A 16,684-nucleotide genomic window follows, 5' to 3' on the forward strand; every position below is an offset into this window, starting at 1 on the left:
TTTAAAATAACACCCATATTTTAGGTGAATACAAAAAGCTGATATTTCTTATTTGCTGTTCTATCTGTATTAATACATACCATACAGTCTCAGATACAGACCTTTATAAGCTTCCTCATATGTTAATTGCCTTTTTTATCAGTACAAGGGTCAAATTTTCCTGCCCTGGAGGCCATGATCCAAAGCCCACTGAATACCATGTCAGCATTTCCAATTACTTTAGTGGGCTTTGGCTCAGATACTAGTCAAGCCAAACTCCTATGGAAGTCAAAAGACATTTTGCTCTAGGAATTTGGCAGAATCTGCAGAATTTGGCCCTATAAACAGAATGTGTAAACAATGTGCTCTCACTCTCTCTGACCCAAATGACCAAGCATTTGGATGTTTTTCTAAAATATATGTGCTCAGAATTATTTTGGGGAAGTTCTATGGCTTGTGCTGTACACAAGGTCATACTAGATAATCATAATTTTCTCTTCTAGTCTTGGAATCTATGGATTTATGAATGTGCGTGCACTCCTGGCATCATAAATACTAGGGGTCTGACACTCCACTGCTTTGCACCATGTAAATGCATTTACATTTTTGCAGAATGGGTGTAAAAATGATCCATTGAGAACTGGTAGCCTTTTACTCACACTTTGCACAGGATGCAAAGCAGTTGAGAAACAGACCTAGTTTTTTTTTATGATGATAAAGTGATTAGTGCTTTAGAATCCAGAGAACAATGAAACCTCCCTAGGTAGGTTTCTGTTTATGCAGTCAACTCAGAATATGAAGTCATGGTTTTTATTTAAACTAAAGCTGCATACTTTGTTTTCTGTCAACAATGATTCTGTTGTGCTTGCTAATACTTTGAATAGTGATATGGAAGCAAAACATAGATTGCTTTGAGTTCCAGCTGGAGGTCACTTTGGTAAAACCGAACGTGTTTACAGTCAATACAGAAAAGCTGGTTTTAAGAGGTCTGTGTTGCTGGGAAAATGCATGCATTATTTAGCAAGCTATACATAGCAATATGTTTAAGTTTGGAATATTCTTGATTACTGCATGAGGTAAAATTTCGTGGCTCTGTAGAACAAGGACATTTTAACAATATTTCCTTTTATCCATCTACATTTTATGATGCATTCCAGGAGTTTCATAAAGATATCTTCCATATCACAGGCAGGAACAAAGTTAAAACTAGTGCGTGCTAGTGACTGATTAAACAGACAACCAAGATTTTCAAAAATGATTCCTTAACGTCAGGCTTTAAGTCAGTTTTAGGTGTCTATGGCTATATCTATGCAGTAGCTGGGACATGTAATTCCCAGCTCAGGTAGACATACATGGGCTAGCTCTGCTCAAGCTAGCACCTAAAAATAGTAGTATTGCCATGGCAGCACAAGCGGTGATTTGGGCTACTCACCTGAATACAATCCTGCCTGACCCCCCTCGAGGGACGTACATGGGTGGTTAGCCTGAGCCATCATCTCTGCTGCCATGGCCATGCTGTTATTTTTAAGTGCTCACTCAAGCAAAAAGACATGTGTGTGTCTACCCACGCTGGGAATTACACCACCCAGCTGTAGTATAGATGTACCCTATAAAATAAAAAGAAAAGGAGTACTTGTGGCACCTTAGAGACTAACCAATTTATTTGAGCATAAGCTTTCGTGAGCTACAGCTCACTTCATCGGATGCATACTGTGGAAACTTTTTGCGAATACAGACTAACACGGCTGTTACTCTGAAACCTATAAAATAAGTAGCCTGGTTTTTAAAAATGCCAAGTATCCAGCAATCCAATTGACTTTAATAGGAGCTATTCAGAGCTTCAACACTTTTGAAACTCAGGCCATCTATTTAAGCACCACTTATTAACTGAAGGGATTTAGAAGCCTGAACTTAAGCAATTTTTTAAAATCTTGGCCAACTTCCATATTTAGTATTGTAACTCCAAGCCCCTGGAGAACCATTTTTCCACACTGGAGGTATTTCACCGATCAAACATACCATCATTAGTGTGAACAATAGTATATTATTCCTGGGATTCACCCAATATAAGTGATGAGTAAGCATCAAAGTGACTTAGGAACTGAATTCCCACTGGCTTTTAATGGAACTTAGGTTTCTAAATTACTTAGGCATTTTTGGAAGTTTTGCCTATCTTCAACAAAAGGTCAAACAAAATGTCACTTGAATCTTCGGGGACATGTTAACTGCAGACTTAATGGGACTTTTGCCTGATGGGAACATCAATAAGAAATTAATAAAGATTTGGTCCATTGACTTCAATTCAACACAATATTTAGTAGCTCTTTGAATATGACAGGGTAACAACAATGTAAAGTTTGGTCATAATAAGATTCTGTTGCTTTAATTTAATTAGAAGTATAAATGTTTGAAATGGCTCTAATATTTCAGACTGTACTCTGATGAAGTGTTGATCTCTATTTTTACGAAGCCAAGAGTCACCCAGCATTGCTCCCATAAAACATTAATCTTTGGCAAAACAACTTGTCTGATAACTTCTCCAGTCCTCACTTCCCCATGACCATGCAGAAGTTCCCACACACTGTTCCCACACCTGATCAAATCATCAGAGCATACTTTGAGAGAACAGTAAACTTTGCATTTAGCCTGTGAGAGCCCCACCCTAGCAGACTATCTCCCTGCAGCCCTTTGTCTTGAAAGTGAAAACAAATCTTGTCTCCTTAATCTCCTCTCTGCTTTGCTATTGGGTATTCCTCAACTGTGGCTCAGTGTTCCACAAACTGATGTAAGGAGCCACTTTTCTCCATGAATTAACTGTGGACAAGTTAAAGATCACCTGTTATCTCTGTCCCTGCCTCTCTTTGTACTCCAATACTAAAATGATTTTTCACTCAGAAGTCTCTTATTTTCCTTTGTTCTACATAAAAAGTCTTTATAACCCAGTTGTGGGGATGGCCTTTGGAGCAATCTTCCACTTCTCAGGGTAAACACACACCTCCCACCCAGTAGGGGGATGAGGAGTCTGAGGAGTAGAGACTGGGAATGGCTAGGTGAGGGGAATGTAGGGTTACCATACGTCCGTATTTTCCCAGACATGTCTGGCTTTTTGGTTCTTAAATTGCCATCCCGGAGGAATTTTTAGATATCTAAAAACGTCCGAGATTTTGCCATTATTATTTTTCTCCAAAGAAGAGTTGATCATTCAAGAAATAGAGTGAATGTTGATCACTTGAGAGAGTGCCTGCTTTTCCTCCCTTGCTCCCAGCGCTTGCGCCGCAAAACAGCTGTTTCATGTGGCTGGGAGGGAGATGGGGGAATGTGGTGCGCTCAGGGGAGGAGGTGGGGCCAGGGTGGGGATTTGGGGAAGGGGTCCAATGGGGCAGGGAAGGGGTGGAATTGGGGCGGGGAAGGGGTGGAGTTGGAGCGGGGAAGGGGAACGCGAGTAAATACCCTACCCCCCCCCCCCCGGTGGAGTGTCCTCTTTTTTTAATGTTCAAATATGGTAACCCTAGGGGAATGGGATGGGGACAAGGAGCCAGGGTGAGAAAGAGACAGGACTGAGGCAGCCACAGGTTGGAAGGAAAGGGGCAGAAGGGATCAAGCTTGAGGGAAATGGGCAGAAGAGTGTGTGCCCCCAGAGCCCACTCCCCTCCAGAGCCAGGAATGGAATCCAAGATTCCTGAGCTCACCATTCCTCTGCAGTTAGCCACTGTCTGTGAAACCCACTGACAAAGTGTCTCATCACCTCTAGTGCTGATCCGCAGAGAGGATGACAACCTACTACTGCTATCAGTTACTCCTTTAGCTCAAGTGGCAGAGGTGGATGCATAGCTCTCTGGCGGATCTAAATGTTCCAACCCTGCTGACTACTACATGAGTGTCCCAGGGAGTGTCCTTGCTTGGTGAAGGCCACCCAAATACCCTGAGAGAACCTGCTTCAATGCAGATATAAAATCCCCTCTAACCACACACCCCTAGTTGTCACCTACCACACCACAGTGGAACCCATATGGGTTATCACAAGACAACTACAACCCATTCTTGATGGTGACCTCATCCTGAAAGAAATCTTTCCTGAGCCCCCACTTCTGGCCTTCAACCAACCTCTCCAAGCCCATCATCAGAAGAAAGCTCCCTATATATCAGGACACACAAACTCAAAGCAGCACCAGATGCTGCCAGAACAACAGACGCAAAACCTGCAGACATATCTTCACTGCTACAATGATCAACACCTCCCACAACACATCTTTCAAGATCCATGGGTCCTACACATGCCTATCACAACATGTGATGTACCTCATCCAGTGCACTAAATGCCCCAATAGCAATAGCAACTATCTGGGTGAAACCAGACAATCACTAAACTCTCAAATGAATACAAACAGAAAAATGATAAAAGACAAAAACACCTCATCATTGTTCAAAAAACAATCACTCTCTATCTGACCTATCAGTCCTCATTGTCAAAGGAAACCTGCACAACACTTTGAAAAGATGAGCTTGGGAACTTATAGCCATAACTTTGTTAGACACTAAAAATCATGGACTGAATAAAAACACTGGATTTATGGTTTATTACAACAGTCTATAACCCACTAACAACCCCTCCCAGCTGCTCTCTCCCCCTCCCTTTCCTCCCTATGACTGGAGGAAACCACTTCACCTTGAATCGTCCCTTGAAATATGTATTAACTACTCCTACGAAACAATCTGTTCAAATCTTGTATTTAGCAGTTACACTTTGAGTTAGGCCAGGTCTACACTACAGACCTATATCGGTATAACTGTGTCACTCAGGGATGTGGAAAATGCACACCCCTGAGTGATATAGTTATACTAACCTTAACCCCCCATGTAGACAGCGCTATGTCGACAGCAGGGTGTCTCCCACCTCTTGCAGAGGTGAATTTACTGCACTGACAGGAGAGCTCTTAAGCACCAATGCAGTGTTTTAAGTGTAGACCTGCCCTTACTTTCCCAGACTTGAAGAAGAGCACTGCGTAAGCTCAAAGCTTCTCTCACTCATCAAAACAATTTGGTCCAATAAAAGATATTGTCTCACCCACTTTGTCTCACAAATATTTGGAACATTTTCAACAAAGGAAATTATTACAAACACAATAACCTTAGAACTCCATTTCTAAGTTTTGTCAAATTTTTAAAAAATATCCTAGCCTAGGATGAAAAGTGACATCTAATTTAAGGCAAATCAGTGTTATTTTGTATAAGATAGGAGAAATGGTTTGAAAATCAGGCTATAAATCTGATCCAACTCCAGCTGATGTCAATACCAGTCTTACTATTTGCATCAGTGGGAGTTGGATCAGGACCATTTTGAGAACACAACAACCACAGCTCCATAAGAGTTTCCATTTAGAATTTCCAGTGTTCCTAGTTTTGTTTTCTTTCCATTTTTATGCAGGTATTTGTTCTGCGCTAAGGCTGACGGTACCATCACATACTATACATGGCATTGAAGGACAACCACTCCATCTTACAGTTGACTACAATTTCAACACTACAGCTTCTGAAATCCAGATAATATGGCTATTTGAGAAACCTCAGAGTATCCCCAAATATTTACTCGGCTCTGTGAATCAGTCAGTAGTACCAGACCTGGAATATAAACACAAGTTTACCCTCATACCACCTAATGCATCTTTGATGATCAATCCATTACATGTCACTGATGAAGGCAATTACATTGTAAAAGTCAATGTCCATGGAAATGGGACAATATCAGCCAATCAAAAGATTCAAGTCACTGTTGATGGTAAGTCAATAAAATACCGTATTTTAGTGCTGCAAATAAAATTACAACTTTTGTGAAGTTTCTAATCACCTGGAATCCAGCTACAGTTCTGTCTGATTCAGTCTGGCTGTGTATGAATAAATCAACTCACTCAAGTCATTTTATGCTTATTTTCAAATCTGCAATGGTTAATTATCCAACAAATTTTATTTATTGATTGGTGCCTTATTAATCCTGGGAGTATATTAAACTGGGCTTGTAGGCATCGTATAACTACTATGAAATTAAATGAACTATAGTGATCTCAAGAAATAATCTGTTTTCATAAGGCCCAGTTCTGCCACCCTTACTCACCTTGAGGCTACATTCACTTTTGCATGAGCTTTTTTCTGTACCTGGAAACCTGACTTTGAGAAAATTCTGGAGGCAGCTGCCTGCTCAGGATTTCATGCTGTCTAGATGCTGGAGGGTGGTAGGCAGGTGGCCCAAAACCCAACAAAGAAGATATAAGGTTTGGGGGGCAAGTTTGGCCCTAAATAGAGGCTCATGTGGTTCACTTGATGAAAGTGGTTCATTTTCTCTAGATCAATAGGTAGATATGAATATGAATCTGTTCTTCTCCTACATATGTAGCTTCCATTCATGTGAGTGGGAGTTATACATGCACAGAGAAAGAAGAGCAGGAAATGGAAAAATGCATGCAGCATGAACTTGATTAATTCTTTTAATTAAAATGGAATATTTGTTTCCAGCCATTGTGTCATAACCTCAGCTAGTATAAGTCATCCTAGCTCTAGTGAAGTTACTGGAAGTATGCCCATTTGGACCAGCTAAGGATAAGACCCTTTGTTTTTCATTTTTAGCAGTATAAAATTTGAAATCTAAGTACTTTCTTAAAAGGATGACAAATGCCATTTATAACACCTGGGCAGTAAATGACATATTCTCCTAATATAAATGGCAAATCTTGTTTATAACTGTTCATATCTGTTTAACTTACAGTTCCTGTCACAAAGCCAGCTGTACAAATCGAACCTTCTACGGGAGTAGTGGAGTATGTGGGGAACATGACGTTAACCTGTACTGTTAGAAAAGGTACAAGGGTAGGTTACCAGTGGATGAAAAATGGGAAACCTATGCATGCCAGTTCTAGTTACACCTTTTCCTCAAACCATGACACACTTTTAATTGTCCCTGTCATGAAAGAAGACATTGGGAATTACAGCTGTTTGGCAACCAATCCTGTGAGCACGATGGAAAGTGAGATAATTGCACCAACTATATTTTGTGAGTATATAAAATATTTGTGCATACTTTTCTCTAAATGAGCTTCCTGGAGAGAGAGCCTCTGACAATGGAATGGGCACAAAGCAATTGATTCAAGTTTATATTTTGGCTTTCACTCACGGTAGATTGGTCTTTAACAGTCCATCTATACCCTCTCCATGATAATATAATGTAGAACTTGCTAAACTTTATGTAGTTGTTAAAGATCAGCTTGAGCTGCAGGATTGAGGTTGGGATTTCAAAGTGTAGAGTTCTTCAAATCGATGGGTTTTGCTCAGCCCATTATAATAAAAAGGGCTGGCCACAAAATTTAGACATAGATCCAAGTTCAGATTTCTAGCTCCCACAAAGTTCATGGGTGTTTGGATCTCAGGTTTTGGTTCAGACCATCTCTAATAGTTATTGTTACCTTTTACTAGGTCTATAGCATTATTGATGTGCATGGTGCTTCACAAGCATATGTAAAAAAATCAAGAGACTTGATTCTGATTTAACTTACATTACTTTCACACTGATGTAACTCCACTGACATTAAAGGCATAACTCCTGATTTACACTGGTGTAAATGAACAAAGTTTCAGGCCCAAAGTCCCTCTCCTGAAGGTCTAACACTCAAGGTTTCTGATGCTGCAAATAAACATGCTTAACTTTATGCCTGTGAGTAATCCCCTTTGACTGAAAGGGAATGTTCATGTGCATAAACATTAAGCATGTGCATATTAGCAGGATCAGGGCCTAGAGTATACCTGTAATGGCGTGACAAAAAAAGACAACAGATCATGTTGGACAAGGAATAATGCACTAAAGTTATGCAGTTGATTAGATAATGGCAAAACTATGACTGATAAAGGACCCTGCTATGAAATGTTCTACTAAAAAAAACGTTTAAACTGAGTCTAAGCAAACCCATTGATTTTCAAGGTGTTGGATGCATATTCCAAAACAGCATGAGAAAACTAGTAAAGTTAATCAAATATGGAGTTTATGGATGAAATGAGTTATGGGAAACATCACTCTAGCTAAACCCCAACCAAAATATTAGAGCAATTACATTTTGAACCTGACAAAAGGCACTTACACTTCTCTGAGATGAAGATGAAGGAGCTGGAGGTAGCTGTTCCATTATGGAGGAATAGAGCTTCTTCACACACCAAGCGGAGTACCCATGGTGGTAGGCTGTAAAGACAAAGAACCAATCCTGGCTCTTTAATAATTTCTGTTCTGAGGGGGAAAAAATAGCTTGTCTATTTATCTCCACTGTGCACTTTGCCTGTGCCTGTACTTCTGAAAGTGTTGCCCATACCACTTTTCGGACCTTGATGAGAAATGAATGGTACATACACATTGAACAGAGAGATAACAAAACACTGGGACAAGGCTCAGAACCACTATATCCAGGGATGTCCTGACAACCTTCCTACACCAATGCAATAACGCCAGTTCAATGAGTCATGGGCTTTAATGTTCTATGGATGTAAAATATCATCCATGCAGCACTTTCCTATATGCTGGGCTTTATTTCAGAATCAGGTGGCATCTTGGTTCTCTTGTCAGTGTGAGAGCTGGTTGAAAAACAAAAACTGATTTTCATGAAAAAAAAATGAAATTCCAAAGTGACTTTATGTCAAAGTGTTTGAAAGAGATTTATTTTTTATTAACTGATGTTTTTTCAGTTTTAAAAATACTTTGTTTTCCAGTTTTTCTCAAAAACATTACTAAGCATGTTATGAAAAATTTTCATTTACCAAAAACTTGGTTTTATTTTTGCTCTGCTGAGATAAGATTTTGCAAAATTCTAAAACTTGAGCCAATGGCTAAGAAAGACCAATATTCTTGTATTACTTCCCATGCCCTAATTAGCGGTCAAACTCAGCGAGTTATGTTTTCAAGTCAGGTAATTCAGATTAACCTCTCTCTGCCAGTAGTTCACAAAATTTTTGTGTTTAGTTAGCAGTTGTCAATAACAATCCAGTACAGGCCTCAGGGTCTATATGCACCATATGCCATTGCTGCGGGGGAGTTACTGTGTGTGATAAAAAAGGTCACTCACGGTAAATACCTGCCATCTGCTCAGAAACTAGATGGATAACAGTCTCATGGTGATATGAACAATTGGAAGTGTTCCCACAGAGTAGTAAATTGTTACTAAGAACAGGTGATTTATTATTTTACAAGTCATTTAGTAAACAGGCTTCACTGAAACATGAGACTCATTTCTGCTGAGAACGATACTGGAAAAGAGAAGTGGAAAATGTAGGATCCCAGGAAGGAATTACTCTGCTGTTGCACTCAGAATCAAAAAGGTTCTTTATTTCGATCATCCCTATTCATTAGCATTATTTGATTTGTCTATTAATTGTAATAATAATACATCACAAAGCACTTAACAGTTAAATAGCTTCATTCAGAAATAAATCTATACAACACTGGGAGAGAATTTATTAGTCCGGTGGTGTGGCTGCTGCCGCAGAAACTGCTGACCTATGTGGGAAATCTGAGTTCAAGAGATCAACTGGTAGATCCCTGCAAATTTGCAGATATCCGCTTTATATCCACAAATATCTACAGACCATGTTTACGGATCAGATGTGGATAGAAATTTTGCAACCGTGCAGGGCTCTATAAATTGAGATTTCCTTCTTCTGGGCTTGTGAGAAACTATTAGAACAAATTTAGACCTAGACAGAGGTTTCTGATTCCTCTGCTTCTGACAATCTCCAAATGGAGCAAGGGGGACAAGGGCCTTTAAATGGAAACTGTATTTGGGAGAACGTAAAGCCCAAGACAGTGAGAGTAATGGGTTGGGTGAGAACTACTGAATGGTTTCAAAAAGCAAAAAAGCAAGTTCATTCTTAAAATTAGTAGATTTTGAATGTTTTGCTTTGCATTTAAAAAAGAAGTTGTCTTTGAGCCTGACCCAATAACAAAAAAAGCTCTATGGTCTTCTGATCCCTGAAAAGGTGCCTATGCTGGGTTCCTGGAAAACTCCCCTTGCCCAGGGGAAAGCTCACTAAGAATGGAAACCCAGGAACTAAACGGTGAACACAGCAAAAGTCAGGGGGATGAGAGGAAGGTTAACATGTGCTTTAAGGATCATTTATGAAAAACAACTGTCTGAAGTTATGTAAGACACACCATGCCATGTCTTACTCAGGGGAGGATAGTTCCATAAGCAAGTACTGTGTGGTAAGTACTAATTTACATAGGTATATTTCAGTGCAATTTTACTGATCTTTATGTGTAAACAGAGATAAGCTATGCCAGTAACCTTGGCATTTAAGTAGAAAGAGTCCAGTTCACCCTTGTACAGACAGCCAGAAGAAGGCCTACTGCTTCATTACACTACATTACCTATGCTGCTTCAGTCCCACTACGGTTTTTTTGAGGGCTTTAAACATTGCCTGGGTGCTGAGTGTCTGGGTGAATTTTACCCAAACAGATCAATATTACGTGGGTGTTTTCTGTGATAAGACTGGTTGCAGAGTAGCAGCCATGTTAGTCTGTATCCGCAAAAAGAAAAGGAGTACTTGTGGCACCTTAGAGACTAACAAATTTATTAGAGCATAAGCTTTCATGAGCTACAGCTCACTTCATCGGACATCCGAAGAAGTGAGCTGTAGCTCACGAAAGCTTATGCTCAAATAAATTTGTTAGTCTCTAAGGTGCCGCAAGTACTCCTTTTCTTTTTGTGATAAGACTGTTACAAATCTATCTAAATAAGGACAGATTAAATGAATTGGAAGCCTTTTAATCAGAATAATTGAACCTAATGGCAGCCATTTGAAAGGTTAAGGCTGTACTTATCCTTGGAATTTTTGAGAGTTATTCTTTGATTTTAAATTTTTTCCATTATGATCATTTTTGTTGTTCATATTAATGCAGATGGACCTTACGGACTTACAGTTAATTCAGATAAAGGGCTGAAAGTAGGGGAGGTGTTTACGGTTGACATAGGAGAAGCTATCCTATTTGATTGCTCGGCAGACTCAAATCCACCAAATACTTACTCCTGGATCCGAAGGGCTGACAATACTACAGACGTTATCAAATATGGACCCCATCTGGAAGTTGTATCTGAAAAAGTGGCCCAGACAACAGTAGATTATATGTGCTGTGCTTACAACAATGTGACTGGAAAACGGGACGAAACTCATTTCACAGTGATCATTACTTCTGTAGGTAAGAACATAAAATGTATAACATAACAAATACTGATCTAGTATAACACATAAACACAGTACCAACCTAAGGGGAACCAAGCAACTGGAGTGCAAGCCAGGTGAAGAATCAGTACACTGTCTTGATATTTTGAACTTCCCTGTCCTCAGCAAGAGGGTAGAGACTAGGGGTGAAATCTTGGCAATAGTGAAGTCAAAGGGAGTTTTGCCACTTACTTCAATAAGGTCAGAATTTCACCACAGTTGTGTCTTGTAGTTGACTTGGTCCTTTGAGTAGAAATGCCACTGCTTTCTACCATAATAACCAATTCATGAAGCAGAATTAGTACACATTTTTTATCATCTCTGCTTGAGTGTGTTCAGTATAAATACATCTGTTAGTCTTTAAGGTGCCACCAGACTCCTTGTTGTTTCAGTATAAGAAAGGAAGCTATATTGGGAGAAATATAAAAATACACAAAAATACAGTGAGCTCTCAGGCTAGACTGCTAGCTTTGCATTGTCACATAGGGCACCTGGATCCTATTCCAAAGCCCACTTTCTCACTCCCTCTCTTAGCAGGGGCTGAGAGCGCTGTGCAGGCAGTATGACCAGCACATGGTATGATGCCTCTAGTCATTCAACAATGGCTGGAATGGCCAGTTAGGGACCAACAAACATGGGCATCAAAAGGGCCTCTGGGACTTGGTAGAACATACCTCTGAGTCTAGTGTGTGATGGTAATCCAAGCTATCTTTGCAGCAACACAAAGGTGTTGGTGAATCAATGGTTTCATTACAAGATACATATGGAAATTATTTTTTCCCATGTGTTCTTATGTAGATTTATTGCTAAGTATTGACGTATGGAGTTTCTCCTTTACTTTCAATATGTGATAGATTTAAGTCCTATATAATACTATGCCAAAATTAAATGACTGCAAAGCAATTTTTTGTCAGAGAATCCCAATGAAAAGTAACTGTAAATGGTACAATGCTGCTAAGTCTGTAATCGCCTTATCTACTGCCTTTTCATTGCTAATTAGAAAACATTTTCTGGGTCGTTAATAATTTAATTACTAAGGAACAATAGTTTTTTTTTCAGATAATGTGGCCATATTATTAATGTACAGCAACATGTCAGACTGCTGCCTTTAGAAAGTTTCACAAACCTGTTTTGCTGGTACCAGACAAAGAGCTCATATATTTATTATTAAGATAAACAAGGACAGCAGGTGTCTATTGTTCAGATGGATTTAAGGTAATCTTCACAAATGGTTTCAAACACCCTGGCAGAAAACAGGTTACAGTTTTTAAGTGGAAATAATACAGTTTAAAATAAAACAATGTGATGACTAGAAGGGGGGAAATGCAAACAGAGCGGTGGTGTTCCATTAGGAATACAAATGGCATTTTTCCTGAAAGTGAAAGTAAACCAGGACTCCTGCAGTAACTGTGTGTATAAATAAACACACTCACAATCATGAGCAACAATTTTGAGATTTGTTTTTGAAGCCTGATAAAAAGCAAAGTCCACATGGTGCATATTCTTTGTTTAGATGTACTTAAAAAAAAAAAAAAAAAAAAAGCAGATCTCCTTTGTTAAGTTATCCCATGGCATTTTAAACCACTTTGGAGATAATCAGCTTTTTCCATTTTATACCATTCTTCCTGTTTCTGAAGATTTATTCCAGTAATACTAAACCCTGGATCCCAGGCTACACTCCTTAATTCAGGAAAATTCCCTTTAATTTCAGTGGGAATTCTGCCTGAGTGTGGCCTCAAAAATATGCACACCCAGTGAATTTCTCCCTGGGGACCAAACTCTGAAGTCTTTAATGGTAATTTTACCTGATTAATGATTACTCTCCAAGGAAGATATTCTGTGTCCCCACTCCTCAAGACAGAGAGCCTGTGCAAAGCCTTACACGACACTTAAACCCCAGTTAAGGTATTTACACAGAATTTAGATGTTTCAGAAGATCTTCAGCAACTCCTCTGCAAGTAGGGCTGAAATTCACCTATAGAGTTTTGTACATATATGTCCAACTAAAACCAAGAGAACTAAAAAGAGAACAGTTATAAACAGTTCATCCAGTCAACTAAAGTGTTCTATTTTAGCCAAGAAGTGTTAGAGAGATAGATTTTAAAATAAAGGCATCTATCTAATTATGGACATGATTCTGCAAGGTGCTGAGCACTAATTGCAAGACTACCTTGTAGGACTGAACCAAGATGGAATAACGTTAAATTTATGTTAACAGCACAGCTGTTTTCTATACAGATTTTGTAGGAATGAATTTTATTTGGCTATAAAAATGAAGTTACTCTTTTAAATGTTCCTTTAAAGATTCATCTGTTTCCCCAGGCTTCTGGGTGAGGGAGAGCTTTGATTGGGAAAGAGGGGATTGATGGGGTGGAACTTTTTCTGGCTGGAATTATGAAGGTTTGTTGTACATGTTTGGATTAATGCTCATATACTTAACCTTGTAACTGACCACGGGTGAAATGTTGCCCTGTATAGAAGACCAGCCCCAGGCCAATATAACACTTGAAGCGGATTTACATGGTGCATAGATCTTGTGTTGCCCATCTACATAGGAATGGATGAATTTTACCCCTAAGCACTATGAGAAGTTCAGGTAGAAACACATGTAAATAAATACTACAAATTTAAAGATTTCAGAGTAGCAGCCGTATTAGTCTGTATTCTCAAAAAGAAAAGGAGTACTTGTGGCACCTTAGAGACTAACCAATTTATTTGAGCATAAGCTTTCGTGAGCTACAGCTCACTTAACTTCATTGGATGCATCCGATGAAGTGAGCTGTAGCTCACGAAAGCTTATGCTCAAATAAATTGGTTAGTCTCTAAGGTGCCACAAGTCCGCCTTTTCTTTTTACAAATTTAAAGTTTCCATTATAGGGGAAACTGGTAACGACCAGCTTGTAGTGCTGCTTTGTGTTTATGCATTATGGTATTGTCTTTACTTACATGATCACATGCTACTTTTTCTACATGACCCCTGCCACATGTAGGGCACAAGGGGAAAGAAACAAGGTGGTATGGGTAACCATAAATCTGGCAATTCCCAACTTTCAAGTGCTTAACTTTGAAACCTAAATTTGGATCTTTTAACATAATTTTTGTTTCACACACATACACACACACACAATCTGGTCATGATGTGCAGATAAGTCTCATTGGAAAAAGCTTGCTTTAGTGTGACAGCAACAGATACGAGCAAAGGAAACAAAGATCAGCAGTACTAATATTAGGGAGTCATATAATTTAGCAGTTTGTGTGAGAATCTGATCAAAAACCTATCAATGATCTATAAATCCCAAAAATGAAGCACAGAGAGGTAAAGTGACATACCTATAGCTACACAGTGGCAGAGTTGGGAATTAAACATCTCTTTCTTCACTTCCAGCCCAAGGACCAATATGCTGTGCCTTCAGCATGTAATAAGCTAAAGAATTCCCATATCTGTACTAGCAGAAAGGAACTGCAGTCCTGATACATGTAGAAATCCATGAAAGCTAGAATTGATCAAATTATGAATTGTGACTACATTATTCAACAAATTTAGCCTATATTTCTGTTCCTGAATAGTTTGCAGACCCATCCTAAAATTACACATATTCCTGATTAACATGGACTCACAGAGTAGTTCATGCTAACAATTTTTTCCTTGTCTCATTTGGAAACTATTGACTTCAACTGTTTGATATTTGTTATTTGCGATATGTGATTAGTCACTTAAATCATATGATATTGTTTCAAATTCCTAACTGCAAGCTTGAAACATTTTTAACACTGAAGAATAGCAAATATCACATCTAATAGTGCTACAGTTTATAAAACTGGAGTTTGTGAACATTTCCATTAATAAACTATCAGTCAACAGAATACTTCTGGATATGTAACCCATTGTTCAGTGTATATCACACATCTTTCTCACGCAGGCTATGAGTGTGTCACAGTGGTCAGCTAGGAAACTTAGTACTTTATCTCAAGCTGTAGCAACACATACCCTCAGCTCTGGAGATCTTGGTTCAGTCCCTAATGATGACTGATATGCTGTATTATTACAATCATATATAATATGACCCAAAAATATATCCATTAATCATTTTTTTGTCATATTTGGCATGACTACTGGGAGCAATGCTGCACCTGTTCCTAATCCACATTGGTTTCACTTCTCCCAGAGTCATTCTTTATTTTTGACTGGCATCCTTCAGTCTGGAAACAGTCTGCTAATTACTGTCATTATAATTCTTGACCCTATTAGCAATGCCAAAATGGAACCACTGCACTTTACAAGCTATGGCATATGGTTATAATATTACTGCATGTAATCAAACACATTTGCTGCTCTGTGATGCCATGGATACCCCATATCTCTTTTATATTTGCACTTGGTGAGATATTTCATTTTATTTATTTAACTAAGAACAGACTCTTTGACAGACAAATAACATTTGCACTGGTACCTGGCAAGTTAGCCTTTCACGAGTGAACTGGAAAATATACCCAGCATAAGTACTGCCGGTGAGTTGCAGTTCTTTTCAGAGGTCTGCTCCAAACAGGAGACCTAATGAGCTACAGGGAGGGGAAGAACAAGGATTATCTAAAAACTGGATACAAATCTTTTGTATTTAAATATAATGGGAGTGGAATACTCCATCTTTGAGAACACAGCAGATTTTATTTACATGTGGTTTGCTGCAAACAGGAGTTGGCTTCCTCAAAGTTTAATGCAAGATGAAGAGTCTTTGGGTACGTCTAACCTGTAATTAAACACCTGCGGCTGGCCTATGTCAGCTGACTGGGGGTTGCGGGGCTCAGACTACAGGGCTGTTTAATTGCAGTGTAGACATTTACTCTTGGGCTGGAGCCTCAGCTCTGGAACCCTCCCCCGAACCCAAACATCTACACCTCAATTAAACAACCTCATACCCCAAGTCCCACGAGCTCAAGTCAGCTGACACAGGCCCGTTGTGGGTGTTTAATTGCTGTGTAAACATAACCTTAACACGCAAATCTATTGAAACACATTGATGGAAACCAAGGCAAGGAAATTAAGTTATGACTCCCTCTGTATCTAGGCACTGCAGTATATGTGCCACTCTGAATATGCAGTATGCAGCCCCAGCACGTAGGCCCAACATGGAATGGCTTTAACACAGCACTTACTGACAGTCCGAATGTTCTGTTAATACAGTCTTGTTGATTCTTTAACTGGAGTAAAATGTTTCCATTGTAAAAACAATCATATCACACGTCCAGTAAGACTATTGTTACATGAGAAAGTATCCTATGAGTCATGACTAGGCCGAATTATAGCTCTGGATCTCCAGGGAGCAAGAGACTGCTCCCTTCGTTTTCGACATGGGGGAAATCAGTGCCCCAAAGTGGGTGAGGAAGAGGCAGGGCCTGTGCACTGGCACAAACAAGGCCAGAAAACTAAATTACTGACAAAAATTCCCCTCATGGTTTTGAT

At 39.2% G+C, this 16,684-nt stretch overlaps 1 protein-coding gene across 2 annotated transcripts in view; it reads left to right on the forward strand.

The window, feature by feature from the left end:
* HEPACAM2 (HEPACAM family member 2) overlaps positions 1–16,684 on the forward strand; it is a 29,693-nt gene that overhangs the window by 1,378 nt on the left and 11,631 nt on the right. For both annotated transcript variants that reach the window (XM_074943377.1, XM_074943378.1), the window contains exons 2-4: positions 5,405–5,755; positions 6,737–7,021; positions 10,904–11,200. In XM_074943377.1, coding sequence (XP_074799478.1) covers positions 5,405–5,755; positions 6,737–7,021; positions 10,904–11,200 — 933 coding nt within the window. The remainder of the gene's footprint in view (positions 1–5,404; positions 5,756–6,736; positions 7,022–10,903; positions 11,201–16,684) is intronic.

Source organism: Natator depressus, chromosome 2 (assembly GCF_965152275.1).
Source record: "Natator depressus isolate rNatDep1 chromosome 2, rNatDep2.hap1, whole genome shotgun sequence".
NCBI classification, from domain to species: domain Eukaryota; kingdom Metazoa; phylum Chordata; order Testudines; family Cheloniidae; genus Natator; species Natator depressus.